This window comes from Manis pentadactyla, chromosome 12 (genome assembly GCF_030020395.1).
Source record: "Manis pentadactyla isolate mManPen7 chromosome 12, mManPen7.hap1, whole genome shotgun sequence".
Lineage (NCBI taxonomy): Eukaryota > Metazoa > Chordata > Mammalia > Pholidota > Manidae > Manis > Manis pentadactyla.
In genome coordinates, this window is record NC_080030.1 from 18512915 (window position 1) to 18537113 (window position 24199).

At 56.8% G+C, this 24199-nt stretch overlaps 3 protein-coding genes and 2 non-coding genes across 15 annotated transcripts; 4 read left to right on the forward strand and 1 right to left on the reverse strand.

The window, feature by feature from the left end:
* The first annotated feature begins 1462 nt into the window (after nt 1-1462).
* TNPO2 (transportin 2) lies at nt 1463-14036 on the forward strand. Of its 6 annotated transcripts, none has more exons than XM_036878882.2 (25): nt 1463-1693; nt 3169-3280; nt 3909-3984; nt 4067-4216; nt 6086-6192; nt 6286-6419; nt 6500-6581; nt 6670-6792; nt 6899-7017; nt 7912-7972; nt 8072-8237; nt 8457-8609; nt 9737-9962; nt 10159-10330; nt 10806-10892; nt 10979-11086; nt 11178-11336; nt 11759-11846; nt 12044-12142; nt 12568-12663; nt 12943-13048; nt 13257-13356; nt 13436-13510; nt 13631-13758; nt 13850-14036. In XM_036878882.2, exons 2-24 carry the CDS (start codon nt 3182-3184, stop codon nt 13736-13738), a joined length of 2694 nt encoding a protein of 897 aa, XP_036734777.1. In that variant the 5' UTR covers nt 1463-1693; nt 3169-3181; the 3' UTR covers nt 13739-13758; nt 13850-14036. The 6 variants fall into 6 exon arrangements, 5 of the variants coding, with proteins under 5 accessions (XP_036734777.1, XP_036734793.1, XP_057346150.1 ...); XM_036878898.2 differs by having other exon boundaries at nt 1464-1693; nt 12973-13048; XM_036878889.2 differs by lacking the exon at nt 1463-1693 and adding an exon at nt 1951-1971.
* LOC118909661 (small nucleolar RNA SNORD41) lies at nt 10018-10086 on the forward strand. Its single transcript, XR_005023730.1, has one exon. It is a non-coding gene; the product is annotated as a small nucleolar RNA SNORD41 (small nucleolar RNA).
* LOC130680139 (small nucleolar RNA ZL2) lies at nt 11901-11975 on the forward strand. Its single transcript, XR_008993175.1, has one exon. It is a non-coding gene; the product is annotated as a small nucleolar RNA ZL2 (small nucleolar RNA).
* Nucleotides 14037-16790: 2754 nt separating the features above from the next.
* FBXW9 (F-box and WD repeat domain containing 9) lies at nt 16791-23876 on the forward strand. Of its 6 annotated transcripts, none has more exons than XM_036879141.2 (11): nt 16816-17573; nt 18739-18878; nt 18957-19082; nt 19675-19787; nt 19872-19963; nt 20797-20945; nt 21039-21152; nt 21287-21376; nt 21462-21527; nt 21602-21696; nt 23408-23876. In XM_036879141.2, the coding sequence occupies exons 1-10, from the start codon at nt 17165-17167 to the stop codon at nt 21674-21676; spliced, it is 1374 nt and encodes a 457-aa protein (XP_036735036.1). In that variant the 5' UTR covers nt 16816-17164; the 3' UTR covers nt 21677-21696; nt 23408-23876. The 6 variants fall into 6 exon arrangements, with proteins under 6 accessions (XP_036735009.1, XP_036735036.1, XP_036735042.1 ...); XM_036879147.2 differs by lacking the exon at nt 23408-23876 and adding an exon at nt 22595-22719; XM_036879131.2 differs by lacking the exon at nt 23408-23876 and adding an exon at nt 22535-22683.
* On the reverse strand, nt 22500-22801 carry GNG14 (G protein subunit gamma 14). Its single transcript, XM_036879611.2, is given in 3 exon segments — nt 22500-22616; nt 22619-22660; nt 22663-22801. Coding segments are annotated over 3 exon segments (297 nt in total). The 3' UTR covers nt 22500.
* Nucleotides 23877-24199: the final 323 nt, after the last annotated feature.

Genomic DNA, 24199 nt, shown 5'->3' on the forward strand with positions numbered 1-24199 from the left:
TTCGCACCCCTCTCCAAACCTCCAACTCCAGTCCCTCAATCTCACTCTCCCTACTCAACGCCCACCTCCGGGGATCTCCCCCGGATTTTGGGTTTCAGCCAGGATCCGTAAACGCTGCAGTGCCCGCGCGAGGCAAGACGCGGTTTGTGGTTCTTGGTCGCTGGCAGCGCGCTAGGGAAGGCTAATGCGCATGCGCATCCGGCTGCTTCCCGCACGTGTCTCTCAAGCTGGGTTTCTGTCCAGCCGAGCCCGCTGAGGTGGGAGTCCAGGCTGCTCCTTCAGGAAGTCTTCGCGACTCTCGGAATGCAGTTAGGCACCCGCTGACCCTTCCCAAGCCTGGGAAGCCCCAGTGCTCGGCAGAAGAAGTCTTGGGTACCTGTTTTCATGAGTGAACGGAGCCAGCACTGACTCTGCCAACGGCAAGCGGGCTGAGAAACCTGTCCCCCTCCAGGTTAGGGCAGAAACTGACCTTGTGCCTCTTCAAAGGCCAGAAAGTCCCTCAGGGCAGGATTGGATCGTCCTTTGGGATTAGAACCCTAGTTGATTTACTAAATTCAGTAAATATTGGTTTAGGGAGTGGCTGAATACAGTGAAAGGAGGGCCTTGAGCCTCCCGACATAAAAGCCAACTTTTTAAAGAATTTACGTCAGGCCTGGTAATGCTTAACGTGGATTATCTCTAGCTCAGCCAAACTATTCTTATACCCATTTGACAAGTGGGGAAACTAAGGCTCTGAACGGCTGGAGGTCCTGTTATCGGCAGGACCGGGAGGAGGGAAACCAAGACGCTCCAGTCCAGCTTCTTACAACGTTGCTTCTTCGCTCTTAAAAGAACGAAGTGCCCTGCTTTGTCCTCAGATGGTGCAAGGATCACGAGGATACCTTTATGACCCTGACCTTGCCTACATTTCCTGGGCTTTTCCACTTTATTCAGCTCAGGTAGGGAAAGAGATTAGGTTTTTTGTTCCAGCTTATTGTATTAATTCATTTCATTTATAATTTTATGTCCTTGTAAGCTTTTCATATTCTTGTAAAAAGTGTCATACAGTGCTGGAAGATAACGCAAAATGTGGCAGAGACTTCCGTAGGAACACAGCCCGTTTCTGACACCCTCCTTGTCTGGCTTTCCTTCCTTTGTCTGGGGTAAAGTCCACCCCAGGCTCACTACCTCCCCTCCCCAGACCCCGCTTTTTCTTTGCGTGCACATACTGTACTTCTCCCGAGTACCCTCTGGATAGGAGGAAGAAGGTACGGTTCAATTCTTAGAGGAGTTGACAAAGGCTCGTTTGCTTTGGCTGAGGGGTTCCCGGGTCAAGCACACCCCGAAAGTCCCCACGCGTCACTAAACTCAGCTCCTGGCTAAGAGCGACCGTCAGGCCCGCGTGAGGTACGCCGAGAAAACGAGACAGTAGGAGGACCGACCGGCCAGAGAGGCAAGGGAGCCGCCAACTCCTCGGCCACGTGATCCAGCCTTGGCGGGGCCTGGGTCTCCTTGGTGCCATACCTCGTGTGACGGCTGGCCCTTCCGATTGGATCCGTTGGGACAGTTTGAACGGCGTACGGGAGCCGCCGCGGCTCATTCAGGGCCGTTTTTTGTTTTTTTTTTTTTGCATTCCCTCTCTTTGGTTCCCTCCTTCCGCGCGAGTCTCAGGAGAAGCCGCAGCGCAAGGCGCCGCTGTTGCCGCCCAGGGCCGGTAAGTGGGCCTTACCCGGGGACCGAGCGGCTCGGTCCCAGCTTGCGTCGACCCCCGCCAAGCTCCGGATCTGTGCCGTGCGCGGCCCGGGCGTCGGGGCCGCGCCTGACCGGGAAAGGCCGAGAACCTGGTTGGGCCCGATTCGCGAGGCAGCGAGAACGGGCCGGGGCGGGGTAGGGGGAAGCGGAGCCGGGCGTAGGGGTTGGGGCCTCGGACCCGAGCCAGGTCCCGGTACCTCGAGAATCGGCCAGTGGGGCGGCTGGGGGTCGGGCTGGAGGGTATGTGATTGGGGGAGGCTTTTTGGGACTGCTTAGGGCCTGATTGGGGGGCGTCGCGAGGATCGGGTGTGTGGGGTCTGTTTCGGCGTAGCTTGTTTGGGTCTGATTGGGGGAGGCCTCACTGAAAAGTTGGGGGGGCTTGTTGGGCCTTGATAGGGGCGTCAGACTTCGGCCTGGAGGGCTTTGCTGGGTCTGACTGCGAGGCGTCGCTGGGATCCGTTGGGTGCAATGCTCTGGGGGGTGTTCAGCCAGGCCTAATTGGAGAAAGCTTCTGGGATCGGACGAAGGGGGCTTCCGGTTCGAGGTGGTGGGGGGATTGACCGAACTTTATTAAGGAGAGCAGCGGAGATCCGTTAACAGGAGTTACTGCTGACTGGGACGGGTGTCGGAGTGGGCGGGGGGAGGGTTTGGCTAAACCTGATTGGGGAAAGCTACAGGGACCCGTTCAAGGGGCTTCTGTCGCAGGGTGGGGGGCTTGACTGGCTCTTATTCTGAGAGGCAGCGCGGACCTGTTTGGCAATTGCTTCGGGCCTGATTAAGGGGAATCTGGACGGTGCCTGGGTAGGTCAGAAAGGGGGATGCCTAGCATCTTTCTGAGTTTGGAGGGGGTGGCAGGGGTCAGGACGATAGGAGCGCCTTGGGACAGTGCACCTGGGGAGGCTCAGGGACCGGACCAGGACAGAGGAGGCGGCTGGGATCTGGAGGCGCTTGAGGGCTGGATTTCGGGAGCAGGGGAGATCTTCGGGGGCCATACCAGCACCGGGCAGACCACGGGGACTGGGGCACTGTATCGCGGTCTGGGGCAGAGCCCCTGGATGGAGAGATGTCTGAGCCCCCGCCTAGTGGCTGCGAGGGAGGCGGAAGCCTTAGGGCCGGTAGCCAGGGGCGGTGGCACTGGCCGCCTTGGGAAGAAAGCTCTGCGGTGGGCCCGAAGAGGGTCCACTGGGCCCCACCACAGCCTTCAGTGGCCTGCTTCCGCATCCCCCGGCCGCTCTCCCAAGCCCGCTACAGCTTCGCTGTGGTTGGTGCAGCTGGAGGAGACCCCGCACGTGGGCTGGTGTGGATCTGTGGCCTCCGCCCGTCTGCTGAGGGCGCCCATGTCGTTCCACTGCCGCCGCCATCTCCCCGGGGGCTCAGCCTGCTGCCTCACACCAAGCCCTGGGGACCCAGTGATGACCCCCGTCCCCTACCCTGCAGCTCGCCTTGCACCATGGACTGGCAGCCAGATGAACAGGGCCTGCAGCAGGTCCTGCAGCTTCTCAAAGACTCACAGTCGCCTAACACAGCCACGCAACGCATCGTGCAGGATGTATCCTTCCTTCCTTCTGGGCCTGGGGGAAGCCGGCAGGCATCTGTAGCCCCTAAAAGCCAGAGAGGAAGGGGCTAACTCCCTAATCCCCAGACTCATTCTGTTGTGACAAGGAGCTAACCCATGCAGCGAATTAAAGATTAGAATTTTGGGGTCCCATTTCCAGAGGAAATGTGGCCCTGAGGTAATGTGGGGCACCTTTAGCTGGCCCTCAGCTGTTGTTAAGGTTCCTGGTTAAAAATTTCTTTTTCAATTTGTTGCTTAAAATACTATAAGTTAAACATTTAGAGTATGTAAACCATTAGCAAGTTTCACTTGAAAATGTGGATTCCCTTTCTTTCCGAAAAAGCAGGCAACATTGGGAGGGTAGTGATGGGAGCTGAGTAGCAGCTGCCAGCTTCAGACAGAGCCAGCTCCACCAACCCTCTCCTGCTCTAGTCAGGTCTTTGGGAGTGAGTGGGAAGCTCAGGCATGCTCCCCAGCCCCCTGGATGAATTTGGTGTCCCTGAAGTGCTGTGTTGTTCTGGGCATGGCGTCCATGTGTCAGAGGTACTTTGAGCTACATGATGTTAAGCGGGTCCCACCTGGGGAAGGCCTTTGTCTCCTAAGTCCCTTAACAACTTGGCAGAAACTCAAACAACTAAACCAGTTTCCTGACTTCAACAACTACCTAATCTTCGTCCTGACCAGACTCAAGTCGGAAGGTACACCCTGGGTGCCCCTCCATGCAGGCTGGACCCCGCTCTCCCCCCTGTGGTCTTCTTAGCCTCAGCCCTCTTCCCCCAGATGAGCCAACTCGCTCTCTCAGTGGCCTCATCCTCAAGAACAATGTGAAGGCACATTACCAGAGCTTTCCACCGCCTGTGGCTGACTTCATTAAACAGGAGTGTCTCAACAACATCGGTGATAACTCCTCACTCATTCGAGCCACTATAGGTGAGGGGAGCAATGGGAGCCAGCCTTTGACGATTCTTTCTTGGCCTAGAAGTTTCTCAGCATGTTAAGGATATCGAGTCACTGAACATTCCAGCACTGTGGATGGTAGTCCTATTATTGTTGCCATTTTAGAGATGAGGAAACGGGGGCAGAGATTTTTCAGGGGCTGACCTGGTAAGTGGCAGAGCTCAGAAGCGGCCAATGCAGGTCCAGACTCCAGACCACTCCCTCCCCAAACAGCCATTCTGACTTCTGAGGCAGCCACTCAGTGACCAGGATTTTGTGTTAGGTCCTGAGGGTGTCGCAAGTTAAAATATGAGGGCTCCCTGGTGGAGCTCACTGTCATCAGCTAATTCTCTCCAAAAGTGATTTAGATGAAATATGAGTTAGGTTTGTATTAGAGCCTTCTTACCTCCGAGAAGGCTACCAAGGAAGTTGCAGAAGGATGACCAACCATTTTAAAGCACTTTTACCTGAAGTCTTTTCACCACTGATAACCACCAACCCTACTATTTCATACTATTTCCCCCACACCAGCTTCATTGAGTTGTAATTGCCATATAATGACTTGCACCTTTTTTCTTTAAATCTGTGTCAACCTTAAAAGTTGTTTTTAAAAGAAAGTTGTATGTAACTTTTAAATGAAAGGCATTGAATCACCTTAAAGAGAAAATGACCTTAAAAACAAATGCCATAAAGACAAAAAAATAGTACTCAATTTGAGCCAGATACTGGGCCTGCCAGAAGTGCTGATTTGGGGCCTGCCACCTCTGTTAAAAGTGACCCTCAGCCCTGACAACATCCTCTCTGAGGCCAGCAGTAGGATCTGGATTTACTGAGCTCATTCTAGGTGCCACGTTCTGCTCTAAATACTTCAGTTAAGTCACTGAAGCTTCCCTGTAGCCGTAGGAGGCCGGTGTTCTTTTTCCCTAGTGTAAGGCACAGAGAAGTTAGACAGTATGGCCAAGGTCACATAGACAGGGACAAGACTCAGACTGCATTTGGTGTCTGAGCAGTCTACCCGAGGCAGGGACACCTTTCCCAGTAGACGGGTGAGCCAGGGTCACCTGGAGTGATGGCAGTGGCAGCTCCCAATGTGTGCCCTCACACACTGCCACCTCCTGGCTCTAAATACCATCTCTGCACTGACATCACCCATATTCAGCTCGGCTGCCCGAGCGCTCCATTGCCCTTCACTTCACATGCCTTCTGCAGGTCGAGCTTGGGTTTCTAATAAGCAGTACAAGGCCTCCCCAAGGCCACATGGCCCTTTGCGACCTGCCCCAGCCCTCACCTCCTCTCACTCTCCCCCTTGTTTTCTCCACTCAGCCCCATTGGCCCTTGAGCACACCAGACTTGCTCCTACCCCTGGGCCTTTGCACCTGCTGCTCCTGCTGACTGGGCTGCTCTTTTCTCACAGTTCTGGCTTCTCCCTCACCTCGTTCAGGTCTTTGCACAGATATTGAGGTATCAACCTGGGGAGGCCTGCTCTGGTCACCCAATTTAAAATGGCTACCCTCACCCTCAGCCCTGGCTAGCCATCCTTTCTGCATTAATTCCACTTTGCTCTTAGCATCTAGCCTCCTAAGTCTTCTGCTGATTTTATCTTTCCTCATAGTCTCCCTCACTAGACAGCTCCATAGGCAGGGATTTTGTATTTCTGTGTGGCATCCCAGGGTTTGGAACAGAGGTGGCTCATAGTAAGGCTTGGAGGATTTCAAGAGGAGCCAGTAGGGTTTCAGGGCAGGCGGTGGTAGAAGGGCAGGGGAATGGTAGACAGAAAGCATGCACGCTGGTGGAATGAGTGGCAGGGTGAGTGTGGCAGGCCCATGCCTGGTCTGAGGCAGGCTCCTGTCCCGGCTACCCTAGGAATTCTCATCACCACCATCGCTTCCAAGGGTGAGCTTCAGATGTGGCCTGAGCTGCTGCCGCAGCTGTGCAACCTGCTCAACTCGGAGGATTACAACACTTGTGAGGTAGACGACGAGCTGCGGCCCCCCGCCCTGAGCGCAAATGGGACCTGGGCTGAACTGGGGCCCACGCCTGGCTGACTACTCCTCTCCACTCAGGGAGCCTTCGGAGCCCTACAGAAGATCTGTGAAGACTCGTCTGAGCTTCTGGACAGCGATGCCCTCAACAGGCCCCTAAACATCATGATCCCCAAGTTCCTACAGTTCTTCAAGCACTGCAACCCCAAGATCAGGTGGGTGTGGCTTCCCAGGAGTCTGCAAGGGGCCCTGCAGTGGGCGGGGGTGGAGTGACCCCTACATTGCTCCCTGCCAGGTCCCATGCCATTGCCTGCGTGAACCAGTTCATCATGGACCGGGCCCAGGCGCTGATGGACAATATCGACACCTTCATCGAGGTGGGCCACTGGGCTGGGGGTGAGCAGGGCAAGGGCCGAGCGCCCAGCCCCCAACCCCATGCCTCAGCTGGCCACATCTTGTCTGTAGCACCTGTTTGCTCTAGCTGTGGATGATGACCCCGAGGTGCGCAAGAACGTGTGCCGTGCCCTGGTGATGCTGTTAGAAGTGCGGATAGACAGGCTCATCCCCCATATGCACAGCATTATCCAGGTGTGCATGGCCAAGGCCGGCCCAAGTGCATGCTGCAAGGCAGGAGGCGGGTCGGGGGGGCTCCCCTCGCCGCGTGGGGTCTCAGCCTCCCTCCCGCCCCACCCAGTACATGCTGCAGAGGACCCAGGACCATGATGAGAATGTGGCCCTCGAGGCCTGCGAGTTCTGGCTGACGCTGGCCGAGCAGCCCATCTGCAAGGAAGTCCTGGCCTCCCACCTGGTCCAGTGAGTCCCCCTCCAGCCCCTGGCCCGGCCCAGCCTCCACCCTCACAGCGCCTCTGCCTTCCCTCTGGTCACCTCCTGTGCTAACCCCAGTCCACATCCTCTATCTAGGTTTCCCTGTGCACTTTTATTTTGCAAGTGATAACGTAACCTTAATGACTTAAAGGTAAGTTATAGGTGGAAAAAATGAAAAATCAAAGGCTTCAGGGATAGCCAGATCCAGGTGTGCAAAAGACGGGAAAGGCATCTGTCTAGGCTTGGATCTGCTTCCTCTGTGCTGGCTTTGTTCTCAGGCATGCTCTTCCTTCATGGTAGTGCTGTGGCCTTCTGTAGCCTTCCAGATGAGGAACCTCAGAGTAAAGAATTTCCTGACCAGTATCCCCAGCAAAAGCCCTAGGGATGACCCTCCTTGACCAGCTTGGATCCCATGCCTATTTCTGAGTCACTGAATCAAAGTTTTTGGTCCTGAGGTGTGTAGGCTCCAGCTGAGGGAGCTGGCTTCCCTCCCCATTTGCTCCCCTGATCAGGCCTGGTGGCAGGGCCACACATCCCTCCCTGCCTTACGGCATGCTAGGGATTGGCTACTTTCCAAGCTTTTCAGTGTACTAAGGGGTCTAGAACTCACTGAGTGGTCAGGTTTGGGTCAGGAGCCCACCTCAGGAGCCAGCAGTTGTGTCACCACTGTCCCCATCACAGTGGCTGGGAACAGGTTAGGACAGTGCCCACTAAGGGAGGTGATGGGTGCACGACAGGAGAAGCAGCGCGCTCAGTACAGCCTGTCCCTGGGCTCCTTGATGCTTCTGCCCGCTCGGCATTCTTAGTGCTTCACTCTTGCCCAGGCTGGGAGCCCCATTAAGGGGGTCCCTGCATCCCAGTGATTAGCCTTTCTCCCAACAGGTTGATCCCCATCCTGGTAAATGGGATGAAGTACTCAGAAATTGACATCATCCTGCTCAAGGTCAGTGAGTTGGACTGCTGGGCATGGGCCAGCAGGCGAGGATTGGGACCTTGGGGCTGTGGGCCCAGGTGGTGCTTAGCAATCCGCCCCACCCCACAGGGGGATGTGGAAGAGGATGAAGCGGTCCCTGACAGCGAGCAGGACATCAAGCCACGTTTCCACAAGTCGCGCACTGTGACACTGCCCCATGAGGCTGAGCAGCTCGAGGGCCCCCAGAATTCACAGAATGATGATGATGATGATGCTTTATCCGACTGGAATCTGAGTGGGTGGCCTGGCATGTGGGTGGGGGAGTGGAGGGCACCCAGAACCAGGTGGGTGGGGGAGTGGGTGGCCTCCCTCTCGGGAGGTGATCAGAAGCATACGCAGTGCAGATTGTGAAGGTCCCAGTCATGATCTCTGGTTCCAGGTGGTGCAGGGAGGGGCGTTGGCCTGGCCAGTGGGCCTCCCTGAGCAAGTCCCCCAATTTCCCCTCCTGCCCCAGGGAAGTGCTCAGCGGCTGCATTGGACGTCCTGGCCAATGTCTTCCGGGAGGAACTGCTGCCCCACCTACTCCCATTGCTCAAGGGCCTCCTCTTCCACCCTGAGTGGGTGGTCAAGGAGTCAGGCATCCTGGTGTTGGGAGCCATTGCTGAGGGTGAGTGCCCTGCCGGCCTGGTGGTACCTGACCTCTGACCTCAGTGCTGGCCTGACACTGTTCCAGAGTGGCAATCCTGTGGGCCTGAATGGAAGCCTGAAACTCCAGAGTGCAAACCCACTCCTTAATTCTCAGATAGGCAATTCTGTGAGGGTGTAAGTACAATTACAGCCACGCAATAGCAGGCACTTTTACAGGGCTCCCCTGTGGCAGGCAGTCTGGTCCCACGGGCTCACCACAGCCTGATGAGGTGGGTTTTACAGAGGGGGAAAGTGAGGTGCAGAAAGAGGGACACTACTTCTCTAGTCACCCAAGATGTAGCTGGGCCTCAAACCTGCCATCTGCGAGGCTGTCCTGCCAGAACCAGAGGGGCATGGTGGTTGGCATTTATTCAAACTTAACATGATGTGCCATTACTGGTGTGATTTTTTAGATTCCCTTTGTCCTGTACAACTTGAATTACCAGTGAGCTTTGCAAATCTGTTACAGACATCCCTGGTGACCACCTTGGCATCCAGGCCTGTCATTAAAAAAAAAGTTCAGACACAGCAGTAGGAGCCCTCACCCTGGAGAGCTTTTAAAATTGATCTAAGGAAAGGGTCCCTTACATAATAAGTGTAATGTATCTCATGTTAATACATGTGCATATAGACTGCATTAGGTGTTCTACATATTCATGGGAAAATATCTAGAGGAATTGACCCTGCACCAGTAAAAATAGATCTTGGGCCATGGATTTTTAGGTGGTGTGCTATTACCTGTGTTCTCTAAAAGGTAGGATTAAAAAAAGGATGAGAAATAGAAAACTGAAAAGTCACATCAAAGAAAGGTTTAAAAAAAAAAGTGCCTTCCATCCGTCGGGTCACTGCTGCCCAAGTCGCCATGCAGCCCAGCCACCTGTGAATTAATAAACAACCATGATGGGGCCAAGCACCGGAGAGGGAGGCTTGCTTTGATGCCACCTGCCTTCCTGGCCCTGCCTTTGTGACTTCTGCTCTCAGCCAGTTACTGAAACTCTGAGCTTCGTGTCCTGTCTGTCAGGTGTGCTGGTGATGCTTGTTCCCCAGAAAGGTGGCTGTGTCCCAGCCTGGCTGGGCTCAGTCTTGCCCCACGCCCTATCCTTGCAGGCTGCATGCAGGGCATGGTCCCTTACCTGCCAGAGCTGATCCCGCACCTCATCCAGTGCCTGTCAGACAAGAAGGCCCTGGTCCGTTCCATCGCCTGCTGGACGCTGAGCCGCTATGCCCACTGGGTTGTCAGCCAGCCACCTGACATGCATCTGAAGCCTCTGATGACAGAGCTGCTCAAGCGCATCCTAGATGGCAACAAGAGAGTGCAGGAGGCGGCCTGCAGGTGACCCCTGACCCCTGTCTCCACAGTCCCCACCTCCATCCCATTGGCTGCCCTCTGGGAAGTGATGACACTCGTGAGCCCTGACATGGTGCTGATGCCTCAGTATTCGTACTGGCTGATCCTGAGGATGCCCTCCTGGCCCCACTTGGGGCCCAGCCCTGCCTGCAGCTGTCCACTAACCCTCTCCCACCCATAGTGCCTTCGCCACCTTGGAGGAGGAGGCCTGCACGGAGCTGGTGCCCTACCTCAGCTACATCCTGGATACCCTCGTCTTTGCCTTTGGCAAGTACCAGCACAAGAACTTGCTCATCCTCTATGATGCCATCGGCACGCTGGCCGACTCTGTGGGCCACCACCTCAACCAGCCGGTGAGACCCCACAGTGGCTCCCTCCTCCTGATCCCCGTGCCCCTTGGCATCCAGTGACCTGGCGGCGACCCTGTGTCGCACGCCAGGGACATGGCCGTGACCTCAACAGGCAGACAGACAGACCTGGTCCCCGCCCTCGCCCTGCTCCCCGTCTAGCAGGGGAGACAGTTATGAGACAGCATGGTAAGTGCTGTGCCGGGGGAGCTCAGGGGCCGGGGGATCCAGGAGGCGCCAACCCGGGCTCCGTGGGGGCAGGGGCGGGGTGGGCGGGGCTGGGGACTGGTGAGAAGGGAGCAGACGAGAAGGGCCTGGAGGTCTGGCTGGACGGTGAGGCCCTGCGGAGCCCCATGAGCCACAGTGAGATGCTCAGTCCTCATCAATCAGGCGGCGGGTACATCTGAGTCACGGGGAGCCCTGCTGGTTCCTGGGCCAGCACCCCTATCCAGGGAGCCCCAACTTCCTGTTCCCCCTCTAGGAATACATCCAGAAGCTGATGCCTCCACTGATCCAGAAGTGGAATGAGCTCAAGGACGAAGACAAGGACCTCTTCCCTCTGCTGGAGGTCGGTGGGCTCCAGGCCCTCTCCCAGCACCCTTCCCCACCCTGCCTGAGGCTTACCTCTCCTCCCTTCCTCCTCCTCCCCTCCAGTGCCTGTCTTCCGTGGCCACCGCCCTGCAGAGTGGCTTCCTGCCCTACTGTGAGCCCGTCTACCAGCGCTGTGTGACCTTGGTGCAGAAGACGCTGGCCCAGGCAATGGTGAGCACACCACCACCACCCCTGCCATTCTGCTGCTGCCCCAGCCCAGGCCTGCTGCCCTTACTTGCCCAACTGCCCCATCTGTGTCCAGATGTATACCCAGCACCCTGAGCAGTATGAGGCCCCCGACAAGGATTTCATGATCGTGGCACTAGACCTGCTCAGCGGCCTGGCTGAGGGCCTGGGCGGCCACGTGGAGCAGCTGGTGGCCCGAAGCAACATCATGACACTGCTTTTCCAGTGCATGCAGGTGAGTGAGCCGCCTGTGGGCCTCTAACCAGACAGTGATGACACCCAGCAACCTTCATGGGTCACTCTGGCCTCTGGTTATGCCCAAAGAACATCAAACAAAAAGGGACCCATCTTTTAAAATAAGCTCGTAATTTAAAAAAGTGATTCAAGTAAGATATGAGTAAAAATATGACTGAAAAAGCAAAGAATGTAGAAATTAAAGTGGGAAATAAGAAATAGGGAAGCACAGGCTCTGTCCATTTCTGGGTATCAGAATGGCCCCTCCCCAGCATATCAGGATGGCCTGTAGCCTTGGCCTTGGGAAGTGGCAGCGTCAGGCTCTGGGGGCTGCTCTCCTCACTGCTCTGCACTGAGGGATTAATTGGAACATTGCTTGGGGGAGGGGAGCAGGGGCCACCCTAACCCTGCTCTGACCCCCAGGACTCAATGCCCGAGGTCCGGCAGAGCTCCTTTGCCCTTCTGGGAGACCTCACCAAAGCCTGCTTCATCCACGTCAAGCCCTGTATTGGTATGACACCCCTCTGGGGGATATATCCTTATCCCACAGCCTTAGCCCAGCCCTGGCCTCAAAGAATGGAGAAAGGACTGGGGAAGACAGTAACCGAACTAGGATGTATTCATAGTGTCTGATGGGGCCTGCCCACCCAGGTCTGGGAGCTCACCCTGACTGGTCTCCTGCTCAGCACCCCTCTTTTTCCCCACCAGCTGAGTTCATGCCCATCCTGGGCACCAACCTGAACCCTGAGTTCATCTCTGTCTGCAACAATGCCACCTGGGCCATTGGCGAGATCTGCATGCAGATGGGTGAGCAGGCCCCATGCTGACCCCGGGCCTATTGCTGGGCAGTGGGGGGCTGGAGCCTGGCTCTGACTTGCAGATACCCCTTGGGGGGCCCTGGTGCCCCTTGAGGAAGGCTGCGGTTGGCCAGGGGCAAGAGGACATCTCTGAGTGGTTTTCTTCAGGGAGGCCAAGCAGCTGAAAAGCCATCTGTGATTGGCTTTTGGAAAAAGGCAAGACAGGAGGCCTATTCTGATTGGATCCTTTGCCACCTCCCTGCCTGGGGCGGTGATGACCCCCAGGAACCCTCTGGTGTTTGGAGGATGAGGGCCATGGGTCCTGGGCTGGAGATCAGCCAGAGGTTTTTTCCTTCACTGGTTGTGTTTGGACGGTGTCTGAGGTCAGCAAGGGTGGCACGGGCCATGCTGGGCTCTGACTGGCTGGTCCCCCAGGGGCAGAGATGCAGCCCTATGTGCAGATGGTCCTGAACAACCTGGTGGAGATCATTAACCGGCCCAACACCCCCAAGACGCTTCTGGAAAACACAGGTGGGCACCAGGCCAGGGCCACTGCCAACCCCTTGCTCACCTCCCAGAGGTAGGGTTTCTAGACCTGGAGGCCTTGGGAAAGAATCAGGGAGGGTGTCTGGAAGGGGATTCTGGGGGGAGCCCCAAGATAGGTGCTGGCCTCAGAGGAGACCCTGCTGGGCCAAGCTCTGTGGCCCAGGCAGCCAGCAGGAGCTATTCCCTTGGGGCCAGAGGGGCGGGGCAGGTGCCTCATGCCACAGGCCCCGCCACGTACCGTCCCGGGGCCGCTCGGGGTTGCAGGTCGCCTGATGAGTCCCTCTGCCATTCCAGCCATCACCATCGGCCGCCTGGGCTATGTGTGCCCACAGGAGGTGGCACCGATGCTGCAGCAGTTCATCCGGCCTTGGTGTGTGCCCACCTGCGTGGAGCCTCCGTGTGGAGGGCTGGGCAGTGGGGGGGAGCCCATTGCCCGCCTCTGTGCCAGCCCGTAGATGCATGTCCCAGCCCTGCCTCCTTGGCTGCCCAAACATACATGCCCCACCCCAGCCCTGCTGCCCAGACGGCCAAGGTGCCCCAGCCCTGCTGGCTGACCGTTGATGCTGCCTTTCCCGCAGGTGCACATCCCTCAGGAACATCAGGGACAACGAGGAGAAGGACTCGGCCTTCCGAGGCATCTGCATGATGATTGGTGTCAACCCCGGGGGCGTGGTGCAGGTCGGCGCAGCTGGGCTCTGAGGGAAGGCACTGGGGCTGGGCATGGGCCGCCCTTCACACAGGACCCGTCACGTTTCAGGACTTTATTTTCTTCTGCGATGCTGTAGCCTCGTGGGTGAGCCCGAAGGATGACCTTCGGGACATGTTTTATAAGGTGAGCTCTGTCTTGGCCCTGATACCGGCCTTTATGGTGGCGCTGGGCCACCCTCTGAGGGGAGAGGTCATGTTCTTCCTGCTGGGCTCCCAGCACCCCTCACCTCCTCCCTCCACACAGATTCTCCACGGCTTCAAAGACCAAGTTGGGGAGGAGAACTGGCAGCAGTTCTCAGAACAGTTCCCACCTCTGCTCAAGGAGAGGCTGGCTGCCTTCTACGGGGTCTAGGCGAGCATGGCAACTGCCAGGTGAGGAAGCTGTGCGCAGGCGGCTGGCACTGCTGGCGTGGGGGGCGGTGGCTGGATGTACCCAGGCTCTGATCGCTTCCTCTTCTCACAGGTTTCTGTCTGCGTCATCGTCGGAGGGGTTGCTGGGGAGCACACTGTGTCCAGAAGTCGCTGTGCCCTGGTCGAGGGGGGGTTAGGGAGGAGTGAGTGGGACCCAAATCCAGATGCCTTCCCTGCCCGTCTCCCTGATACCAGACCACCCTGTGTGGCCGGCTGGTGGGCAGGCAAGTGGGTGGGGCCTCCACGCTCATCCTACAAATGGGAGGGGGTTGGGACTTCTTGGCAGCAAGGGCCCTTTGCTCAGTTGGGGTCACCTTGGGCAGCCCACTTGGGCCAGCCTTCTGGGAGGGAGAATCAACACCGACCAAATCCGGTTTAGGATGAAGCAAGGGGAAGGCAGGCAGGGAGGGGGGGGTCCTTGTAGAGACACTCACACATGGCCACACGCATGTGTGGGCATGGCAGCCAGCCAGGCTGGGCCAGCCGCCCCGCCATTTCCCCGACTGCATGGAGACAGTAGAATTAGTGAACCCCTCAGTTAACCTGTAAGGCCTTCCGTGTAACCTGCATCTAGAGTTTAAGAAGCTTCTGCTGTTTCGCCGGAATTGGCGATGATTGGGGAGGGCTGGGTGGGTTTGGGGCCTCCACCAGGACCCTGGGGTGGGGGGAAGAAGACAGCCACCTTGGAGCTGCTCTCAGCACGCGCACGCTTGGGACCTGCTCTGCACATTTCCTGGCAGCTCAGCCAATGTGTTCCCCTCCTTGGCCTGTCCCATCCAGAAGAGTGGGAACTGCTGGAGCGGCTGGGGCTGGCCAGAGGTTGCCCTTTCTCCCTCCCCTGCGCTCCAGCAACTTTTGAAGATGCTGGCCTGGGACCTTTCCCCCCACCAAAGACATCTGGGGGCAGCCAGAGCTGCTGACAGCTACCCCTGCATTTCTGCATACATAAGCGAGTCAGTTTCAGGAGCACTGTTTCTCCGTGCTTCTGAGAGCTCTCTTCAGGTCCAGGCCTGAGTTGTAAGGTCTTGGGGCCAGGGCGTTTAATTTGCAGGGCAGGCTTATGCTTTGCCAGCAGGAAGGAAAGTGGGGGTTTGGAGGAAGGGAAAGGTGGTAAACCTTCACCCCACTCTGTGGCCTCGGGCTTCCTGTTCATCCCAGCTCCCAGTGAGCACTGAGACCTCACCGAACTGTAGCTGTGATTCTAGGGAACCTAGGATTGGTTGAGGGTGTGGTCGCAGTGGGAGAGGCTCGAACCTGGATTACACTTACCAGTCGGCCTTGAAACAAACTGGGCCCTGCAGCCCTGTTAACATTTTCTTTTTCCCTCCTGCTTTGTACCTCTTTTGGGGCCCTTTTTGGGTTACTTCTTGGTGGGGGGGTGGGAGGTTGACTAGATTCCTGCATCCTGGGAACTGCTTCATCCATCTCTCTGGGTCCTGGACCCCACCCCCATCACAGCCCTGTGTCTTTACAGATAGGGTCAGGCTTTGCCTCTGTTCCAAGGTGCACATTCCATAAACTCAGCTGGCTTCCTCCCCCACCCTTAGTGAAACTCCAGCAGGTCTCTGGAAGCCGTTTGTAAAAAAAGAAAAGGAAAAAAAAACTTTTTTTAAAAAAATCACTTAGTTTTCTGGAAATTCCAGTTATTTGGAGCATCCTCTGCTGGGTCTTGGGGTGTGTGGATGAGTTGGCTGTCTAATGGGATTGGTAACCCCTTCACCCAGGACGGGGGCTCCAACCACCTTTAGGGAAGGGGAGCCTGGTTATAGTTTTCTTTCTTTTGTTTTTAGAGAAAACTATTTAATTTTTTATTTATTTTTGGTTGATTTTTGCACAACGAAGTTTCAGCCTCTCAACCTTCTCCCCTGCCCAGGACTGCGGACCCTGACTGTCTTTGATTTGCAGTCCTTTCCGTTCCTAGTCCCTCTTCATCTTCCTCCTGCGGGCTCCAGGGTCTGTCCATTTGTTACCGTGCTGTGCTGGGGATTAGCGCCGAAATGGCGCAAGATTCCACTTGTGTAGAACTTTGTTGAGTAAAGATCAGTTTCTTGTGAAACCGTTGGACTCCCATCTGGCCTATGTCCTTGGCTTTGACAGTAGAGATGTGGAGGGGTTATGCGAAGCTTTAAAAATGAGGGATGCACAGGACTTGGGTCAGGAAATAATCGGGTGGGGAAGTTAACATTTGTGTAGACTGCAAGTCTCTCAGTTTTCTTCTGTGTAAAATGAGTATGGGAAAAAGGCAGATGAAATGTGATAGCGTACATGTTCAGTGCATTTTCTGCGACATAATTAGAGCTCACTAAACGTCCTGAGTTAAGTAACGGGAAGCTGTACGTGTTACAGCCCAGGTTCAAGATCCCCATCTGCCTTAGACTAAACTAAGTGGCTAGGGGTGAGGCCTGCAAAATGCTCATCTTTGGCTGACTTGACAACCAAATTGCTGGGCAGGTTAGACATTTCTGTAGATGGCTCAGCTCAGCACCAGACCTGTGGGAGGTACATAGATAGCAACAGTTAATGGGGCAAATGAGAAATTGCTCAGGCTGAGGATGCTCAAGCCTTAGAATACTAATTCTTGTTGGCAACCTCAGTATGACTCAGGGATCACCTGCATCAACCTGGGAAAAAAAGAAGATCCTGACACATCCAGCATTCAACAAATGTGTATTTTAGTGAGGGAATAGAAGATGGTGGTATGTCCCAAAGAGAAAGTAACAGCGAGGAAGGGAGAAAGAATAACGGGAAAAATGGTCGCAATCTTACAGTAGGATATTCCAGGAAGGGTTACTGCAAAGCTGGTATTTGAGCAAAGAACCAAGTGGATATTCAAGGGATGAGGGAGGGGAGCAAGTGCTCAATTTGTGTGGGTCAGCTAATGCTGCCTGGCTCAAAAGACAGAAATAAGTGTGATTTTAGGTAATTCAGAGTAACTTTAGCTGGAGCTTTTGCAGTGTCACTCCATGTTTCTGTCTCCAGAAGGAGAGAGGAGATTGAATCACTAGTATGCCCCAGACTGAACAGGAAAAGGGACTTAGTTTCTAACATCAGTTCTGCTTGAGAGGCACCTGCGACAGAAGCGTGTAAAATCACAAACAGCTGTCCCTCCGCATCAGCACAACCAGCGTTGCTTGTTTAAAAAGCAGGAACCAGGAATCTGCATTTTCCAGTTAGACCAACACAGCTGCCAAAGACCCTTCCAGCTAGCGGGATTCCAGGATCCTTCCTGTTTCTGCGTGGCCAGCTTGTTTCCGGCCGCCGCTTAACGTCATCAGGGAGCACCGGAAGCGCGCTAATGCTGCCTAGGAGACAGGACGCGAAGGCCCTAGGCTGATATAGCCTGGCTGGGCGCGCCCACCCGGTCGCCATGGAGCTGCCTCCAGGGCCGTGTGATGATCCCCGCTCCTGGGACGATGATTCCGACCCGGAGCCGGAGCCCGACCCCGACGCGCAGGCCAAGGCCTACGTGGCCCGCGTGCTCAGTCCGCCGAAAATGGGACTGGCGCCCCCGCGCGCCCCTCTGTTGTCCGCGCCTGCCGGATCCCCTGGCACCCTGGAGCCGCTGGCAGCACTCAAGGGCCAGGCCGTGGGAGTCCCGGGCCTGCTGAGCCTTCCCCCGGAGCTGCTGCTCGAGATCTGCGCCTACTTGGACGCGCGCCTCGTGCTCCACGTTTTGCCGCGCGTGTGCCACACGCTGCGCAACCTCGTGCGTGACCGTGTCACCTGGCGGCTACGCGCACAACGCCGTGTACGCGCGCCCTACCCTGTGGTGGAAGGTGCGCGCGCCCGGGGGCTGGGGTTTCCAGCCCAGATCAGGCTTGGGGTGAGGGACAAGGTGCTTGAGGTGCTGTGAGCACAGCCCCTGGAGCAGGCTTCGTGGCTGTCCTGGCTCAGGTGCAGTTTGAGGTGGTGGCGCCAAGGCCACTAACCTCTGGGTGAACCTGAGGCAGAGACTTTGGGTTCTGAGACAGTGGAAATCTATCTGGGGGCTTGGGTACCTGAACTCAGGATCCAGTGATCTGCAGGGTTGCGATCTGGTGGTACCAAGGCCCTGGTCCCTGGCCAGGGGTTAAAACAGGGATTTGAAGTTTCAGCTGTTGGAATCTGCTTGGGACTCAGAGTAAGCCCAAGAATTCTCAGGTCCTGGATCTAGATGCTGAATCAGGAACTAGTGATGTCTAAACCACTCATCCCTAGAATCTTGACCTAGGTGGAGGTGGGGCAGAAACTCAAGGTCCACAGCCTGCAGCCTTTGAACACAAATTACAGTTTAAAGGTTGGGATCCCTGACATCTGAAATCACAGAACCTCAAGTGGAGGATCTAGTGTGGGGTCCTAAGCAGGGGCTGGTGGTCATTGTCCCTGTCTCTGGGGGATGAAACAGCTTAGTAACCTTGAATTGATGGGATTCTCCCAAATAGCTTGATAAACATAGATGCTTCAGCTCTGTCATACCACTTAATCTCTGTACCTAGGGGTTGGGTCCTGCATCTTGGCAGCGCTTCCAGATACACAGGTACTAGCTTGAGAAACACTTCCCTGGGTCCAGTTCAGGTGGCCAAGGCAGAAAGGGTCAGTTATGAAGTCCTAGCTCCTATGCCCAACCTGAGGGTTGAGGGGCTGAGGTCTGACCTCAGCCAGGGGTGAGGCAGGACCTGAATGTGCTCAGGATGCTATCCCCAAGACCTGGGTGGTCCTGAGACTCCAATGCCCCAATTTTTGGGAACAAGGATGAGGAGTGCTTGGAAGGTGGATGGGCTGGTGGTCCCAAAGTCTGAGCCTGGGCCTCCTTGGGGTGGGATGAGGGATCCAGCTGGGGTTCTCTACAAGTCTGGTACAGCTGGGTTCCCTGGAGTCCTGGAAGCCAGGGGTGGGCTTGGACAGCTGGTGTGAGTGGCAGGGCTCCCACCCACTGGGGACCCTGCTCATGGTGCCCCACAGAGGAGGACTTTGATTGGCCGGCAGCCTGCATTGAGCTGGAGCAGCACCTGTCGCACTGGGCAGAGGATGGGCGCCGGGTTGAGTACTTCTGCTTGGCTGATGGGCACTTTGCTTCTATTGACTCAGTGCTGCTGCTCCAGGTGAGCCAGGGGTCGTTGTGGGGCCAGGCACGGCTGAGCCAGGGTAACCCCTACAATACCACCTCTCTGCCATCTCAGGGTGGGACACTGTGTCTGTCGGGCTCTCGAGATCGCAACGTCAACCTGTGGGACTTGCGGCAGCTCGGGGTGGAGCCCAGCCAGGCCCTGGTCAAAGCCCTGGGCACTCAGAACAGCACCCACAAGGTAAGGAAGCAGAAGGCCAGGCAGGGGTAGGAGGTGGGAGGCCTGGGTAAGGCACTGTGGCAGTGGTCTTAGTAGGAGGTGGTCTAGGCCAGTAGCCACAAACTTGGTCTCAGAGCCTGCCACTGGGTTCAGATCTCACTCGGCAACTTCCTGGCTGTGTGACCTTGGGCAAGGGACCCAGCCTCTCTATGTCCTGGTTTCCTCATTTGTGGAATGGGACACATCCCAGTACACTCCTTAGAGTGTTTGATGAGGAATAAGTCACACTAGCTCTGATACAGGGACTGTTTTTCTGCCCATTGCCCCAGTGAAGAAACCCAAGGAGAGCACTAGCTTCGCCCAGACCCCATTCTTAATCCCACTGTCATATGGCCTCAGACCCTGGCTGGGGCTCAGCCTTCACAGGACTTGACTTAGGAATATTAGTAGGTGAGGTTGTGCAGGTCCTGGGTTCTGAAGTCAGGCCCACAGAGCTCAGCTCTAAACTCTATGCTCTGTTGACTTGCTCTGGATTCTTGGGTAATTTCCCTCCTCTGACCCTTGATTTTGTTACCTGTGACATGGGGACAATCATGTGCATCTGGTCCCGCAGGGCTGGGTGTGGTCACTGGCGGCGCTGGACCACCGAGTGTGCTCCGGTTCTTGGGACAGCACGGTGAAGCTCTGGGACATGGCAGCTGATGGGCAGCAGTTTGGCGAGATAAAGTGTGAGGGGTCCTGGGCAGGAGGGGGTGTGTGGCAGGGTCCTGTGTGGCTATAGCCCCAGCCCTGTGATCCATGTGTCCCCAGGGGCAAGGCAGCAGTGCTGTGTCTGTCCTACCGGCCTGACATCCTTGTTACTGGCACCTACGACAAGAAGGTGACTGTCTACGACCCCAGAGGTGGGCCAGGGACCTCGGGGCCTAGGTGGGCAGATCAGGGCTGCCTGAGGTCTCCAGGGTCATGCTGGGGAGGGAGACACTTGGGCTCACAGCCTGGCTAGGGTGATAGTCACATAACCAGATGCTAACCACCCAGAGTGGCCTGTGCTGTGGGCATCAAGGGTGACTGGTGGGGAGCCGGTACTGGGGACAGGAAGCCCTGCCTCCACCTGGGGTGGGCTGGACAGGAGAGCTCCCAGAGGAGGGGCCTCTGAGCTTGAATCCCATGGAAGGCAGAACAGACCCCTGAGAATCCTGCTCCCCCACGTCCTAGCTGTGTCACCCCAGCGAAGCTGGAACCCCACTGTCCCATTTGTAAAATCGGGTAACAACCCCAGCCTCATAGGGTTAGGGGGAGGAGATGACAGTAAGGACATGGGTGGAGTAAATGTTAGTTTACATAAAATGCCTAGAACAAACACTGTCCAGCACATAAACCTTTTCTACTGTTTATTTATTTGTTCTTGTTTTAACTAAAGGGGCCGGTATGGATGGGGTTGGGGCATGACCTACAGGAGGAGGCATTTTATGCTGGGACGTGCCCAGGTCCTCTGGTTGGTGCTGAGAGCAGATGGGATGCAGTGAGGAGATGGGACAGGAGATGGGAGGGCCAAGACCTGGGGGTACTGGGAGGCTGGAACAGGAGGGAAGAGACAGGATCACCTGCAGGATGAGGGCTTGGGAGGAGACCAAGGGTTTTTCCAGGGAGGACAAAGGCCTGGGATACTCAGGTGGGCTGGGGGCCTCCAAGGGGCTCTGATGTCCCTCTCCTTCCTGGCCCATTGCCCATGAAGTCGGCCCGGCCCTGCTGAAGAGCCGGCGGCTGCACTCGAGTGCGGTGCTGGCGCTGCTGGCAGACGACCGGCACATCATCTCGGGCAGTGAGGACCACACGCTCGTAGTGTTTGACCGCCGGGCCAACAGCGTCCTGCAGCGGCTGCAGGTGGGCCCTCCCCAAGGGCCTGGAGGATTGGGGGCTGCAGTGTGGCCTGGCCTGGCCAAGCCTGAACCACCCCGTCCCACGTCCCTCCCACAGCTGGACTCCTACCTGCTCTGCATGTCCTACCAGAGGCCCCAGCTCTGGGCTGGCGACAACCAGGGCCTGGTGCATGTCTTTGCCAACCGCGATGGCTGCTTCCAGCTTGTCCGGGTCTGCCAGGGCCCTCGCCCCTGCCCGACCCTCCCTGGGCCTCCTCCCTACCAGCTGACCCACCCCCAGGTGGTGGTGGCAGGGGCTGGCCTAGGAAGAGCCGCCTGAGTGTCACCTGTCCCTCCCTCCTGCAGTCCTTTGACGTGGGCCACAGGTCTCAGATCACAGGGATCAAACACTCACTGGGGGCCTTGTACACCACATCCACCGACAAGACCATCCGGGTGAGGCCCTAGAACAGGTCCCCTCCCTGTCCTGTCCCCATGGCCAGGGCACACCTCATGACCTTTGCCCATTGCTCCTGACTAGGTGCATGTGCCCACAGACCCACCAAGGACCATCTGCACCCGAAGCCACCACAACGTGCTGAATGGGGTAAGGCCCTGCCCCCCACGCACCCTGCCTGGCTCCCCAGAGCACCCCTGACTCCTACATCCCTGCCCTCCCAGATCTGTGCCGAGGGCAACCTGGTGGTGGCTGCCTCTGGGGGCCTATCGCTGGAGGTCTGGAGGCTGCAGGCCTGAGCAGGCGGACATGGTTGTGGGTGAGGATCTGCCGGCCCTCTTCCTGGGGACCTTCCCCCACACTGGTGCTGCCTCTGCCCCACCCACAGGCCCTGGGCACAAGGAGTCCAGGCCCAGGGGAGGTGAGGTTGGTGTCCACCCACCTGCCCACCCAGGGCTGCTCCCCACCCTTGGGCACTGTTTCTATTGTGATTAGGATGCCAGCTGTCCCTGAAGAGCGAAAGAGAAGTAAACATTCTGTGCTGGTGCTTCAGCCTGGACTTTGGGCTCATTGTCACCCGAGCTCTGCCTCACCTGCTTGGAGCTGGGGCATGTCTCTGAGGGCGTGAAAGCCTCAGTGGCAGCTGCTGTTGTGTGTCTGGGCATGTGTGCTCGCTGAGTGCGTTTCTGGGATCGTGTGTCTGCGTGTCCCTGGGGAGGCGGTCTGGCTGGGTGTGTGGTGACGGTAACCCTGCCTGTGCATGTCTGAATGCCGCTGGGTGTGGGTGTGTGCAAGAAAGAGGGAGGCTCTTAAGGACCTGGGCACGTTGGTACAATGACACCTCTGTATGTGTGTGACATGTGTGCTGTGTGTTGGCATGTAGACTGGGACTCTGCCCTGGCTGTGTTTGTGCAGTGGGACAGGGCACTGGCTAATGCAGAAGTGCGTGCTCTTCTATCCAGGATCCGGGAGGTCTGTGCTGCTGCGGCCAGGATCCTGGGTGGGGGAGGAGGGGGCTGGGCCTGGTGGCCCCTCCTTGCTTCCCCACCGCAGCCCAGCCAAGCCATGCACCAGCAGCATTCAGTTGTTTATTGAGGCCTCCTGAGTGGTCGAGGCCATGGGGTCATAGGATGGCACAGGGCTTCTTTTCCTTGAAGGGGTTGGTGGCAGCCGGGATGCCCACGAGGAAAGGGTCGCTCTTGGCCTGCTCTGTGCAGAACTGCAGCAGGTTAGAGGCCGCCTTGGACACCTGCAGGCCAGCGCCATCAGCCAGACCCGGGTTGGCCACCTGCCCCCTCACCCAGACATGCCCGCCTCACCCCGGCCCTCACCTTCACGCGGTCGATGCCTGACTCCATCCGCAGCTGCTCCACGGCCCAGAGGGCCTGCCTGATGTCACTGCCAATGGCCACCTTGCTGGACATCTGTGGGAGGGTGAGCAGGGCCACAGGCAGAGGGCTCAGCTCCAGACCAAGCCCTAGGGCTGGTGGAGTGACCCCAGATCTCCTCCTGTGCCCCCTGTGGATGGCGGGATGGGGGTGTCTGCTCCTTAGCCCCCATCAGGACCACGTACCTCAGCTGAGGCCTCCGGCTGACTCCTGGCTGCTCAGCCCTCCAGGGGCCCTGCTTTGGCCCCCTCCCCCACTGGCCTCTCCAGCCCCTCCTCTCCTTCCCCCACCCCTGCAGAGACTTTGAAGCCAGGATGCTCAGGGAGTGAAATGTCACCAGTGGCAGCAGCTACTTCTACTGAGTGGGGTTCCTGCCCCAGGGGGCCCGCCCAGTGGCTGCCCTGGTGTCACGTGTCACCTTGGCTGTGGGAGTGGGGTCCCTGGCCTCTCACTGATCTACCTGATCCCCTGCTGTCCACAACTCTCCCCCTTGGCTGACCTCTGCTCCCCGTATCTCGTGTGGAGTGTACCCCAGCTTTCCGCAGCCCTGCTCCTCTTTGTCCATACTTGCCACCTAGGGTCTCACCCACAGATGGCTCAGCCCCTCACTTATGCTGATGGCTTCCTCTGTCCCCATCCCAGTCTGTTCCCTGACCTCAGACTCACCCTCAGACTCTCCAGCGTCGTCTGCCCATCACACCTGTCTCTTGGGGGTATGTCTCACCTAACTTGGCCAAAGCTGGATTCTGGCTCATCTTCCCCTGCCAGACCTGCCCCCAAATTCACAACCATCCACCCAAATGCCATGGCCCATATCTTGGACTCCTTCATTCCTCTCTTTTTGGTATTCCCACACCTGGTACTTTCTCAAAAGCCATCAGAACAGCCTTCAAAATACGTTCCCAGTCTGATCGTGTCTCTCCACACCTGTTAGTATCACCCAACACCTGCTCCCGTCTCTGCTCGCTGGCAGTGCAGTCGCCTCTACCTCGCTGCCCCTGCCCTGGCCTACCCCCTGCCACCCCTGCTCTCAAAGCAGCCAGTGGGATCAGGTAAAATAAAAATCACATTACAACATGGATGCTACATGGAATAAACCATCACAAAACGACAGCTCCTGTCTGACTCCACTCACAGGAGGTTCCTAGAGGGTCACATCCAGAAAGTGGATGGTGGGGAGGGGTTGGGGTAGGGTTTGTGTTTCATGGGGACATGGTTTCAGTTTGGGGAGATGAGGATGGTGGGGATGGCCGCACACCAATGTGAATGTGCTTAAAGCCACTGTACTGAACACTTACAAAATGGTTAAGATGGTAAATTTTATGTCATGTGTATTTTGCCACAAAAAAAAACTGGAAAAAAGATCAGTTTCTCAGCCTCTTTAAAACAATGGTTCCCCAGCCTTTTAGTGTTTTTTTTTTGTATCATTAATAT

Bases quoted from the DNA above. Each gene is read 5' to 3' on its own strand.
- TNPO2 (XM_036878882.2), top strand. From the start codon at position 3,182: ATGGACTGGCAGCCAGATGAACAGGGCCTGCAGCAGGTCCTGCAGCTT. The intron at 6,193-6,285 runs GTAGACGACGAG...CTCTCCACTCAG, and splicing joins AGGATTACAACACTTGTGAG to GGAGCCTTCGGAGCCCTACA. The intron at 11,847-12,043 runs GTATGACACCCC...TTTCCCCACCAG, and splicing joins CCACGTCAAGCCCTGTATTG to CTGAGTTCATGCCCATCCTG.
- FBXW9 (XM_036879114.2), top strand. From the start codon at position 17,165: ATGGAGCTGCCTCCAGGGCCGTGTGATGATCCCCGCTCCTGGGACGAT. The intron at 18,879-18,956 runs GTGAGCCAGGGG...CTGCCATCTCAG, and splicing joins ACTCAGTGCTGCTGCTCCAG to GGTGGGACACTGTGTCTGTC. The intron at 19,964-20,796 runs GTGGGCCAGGGA...TTGCCCATGAAG, and splicing joins GACTGTCTACGACCCCAGAG to TCGGCCCGGCCCTGCTGAAG.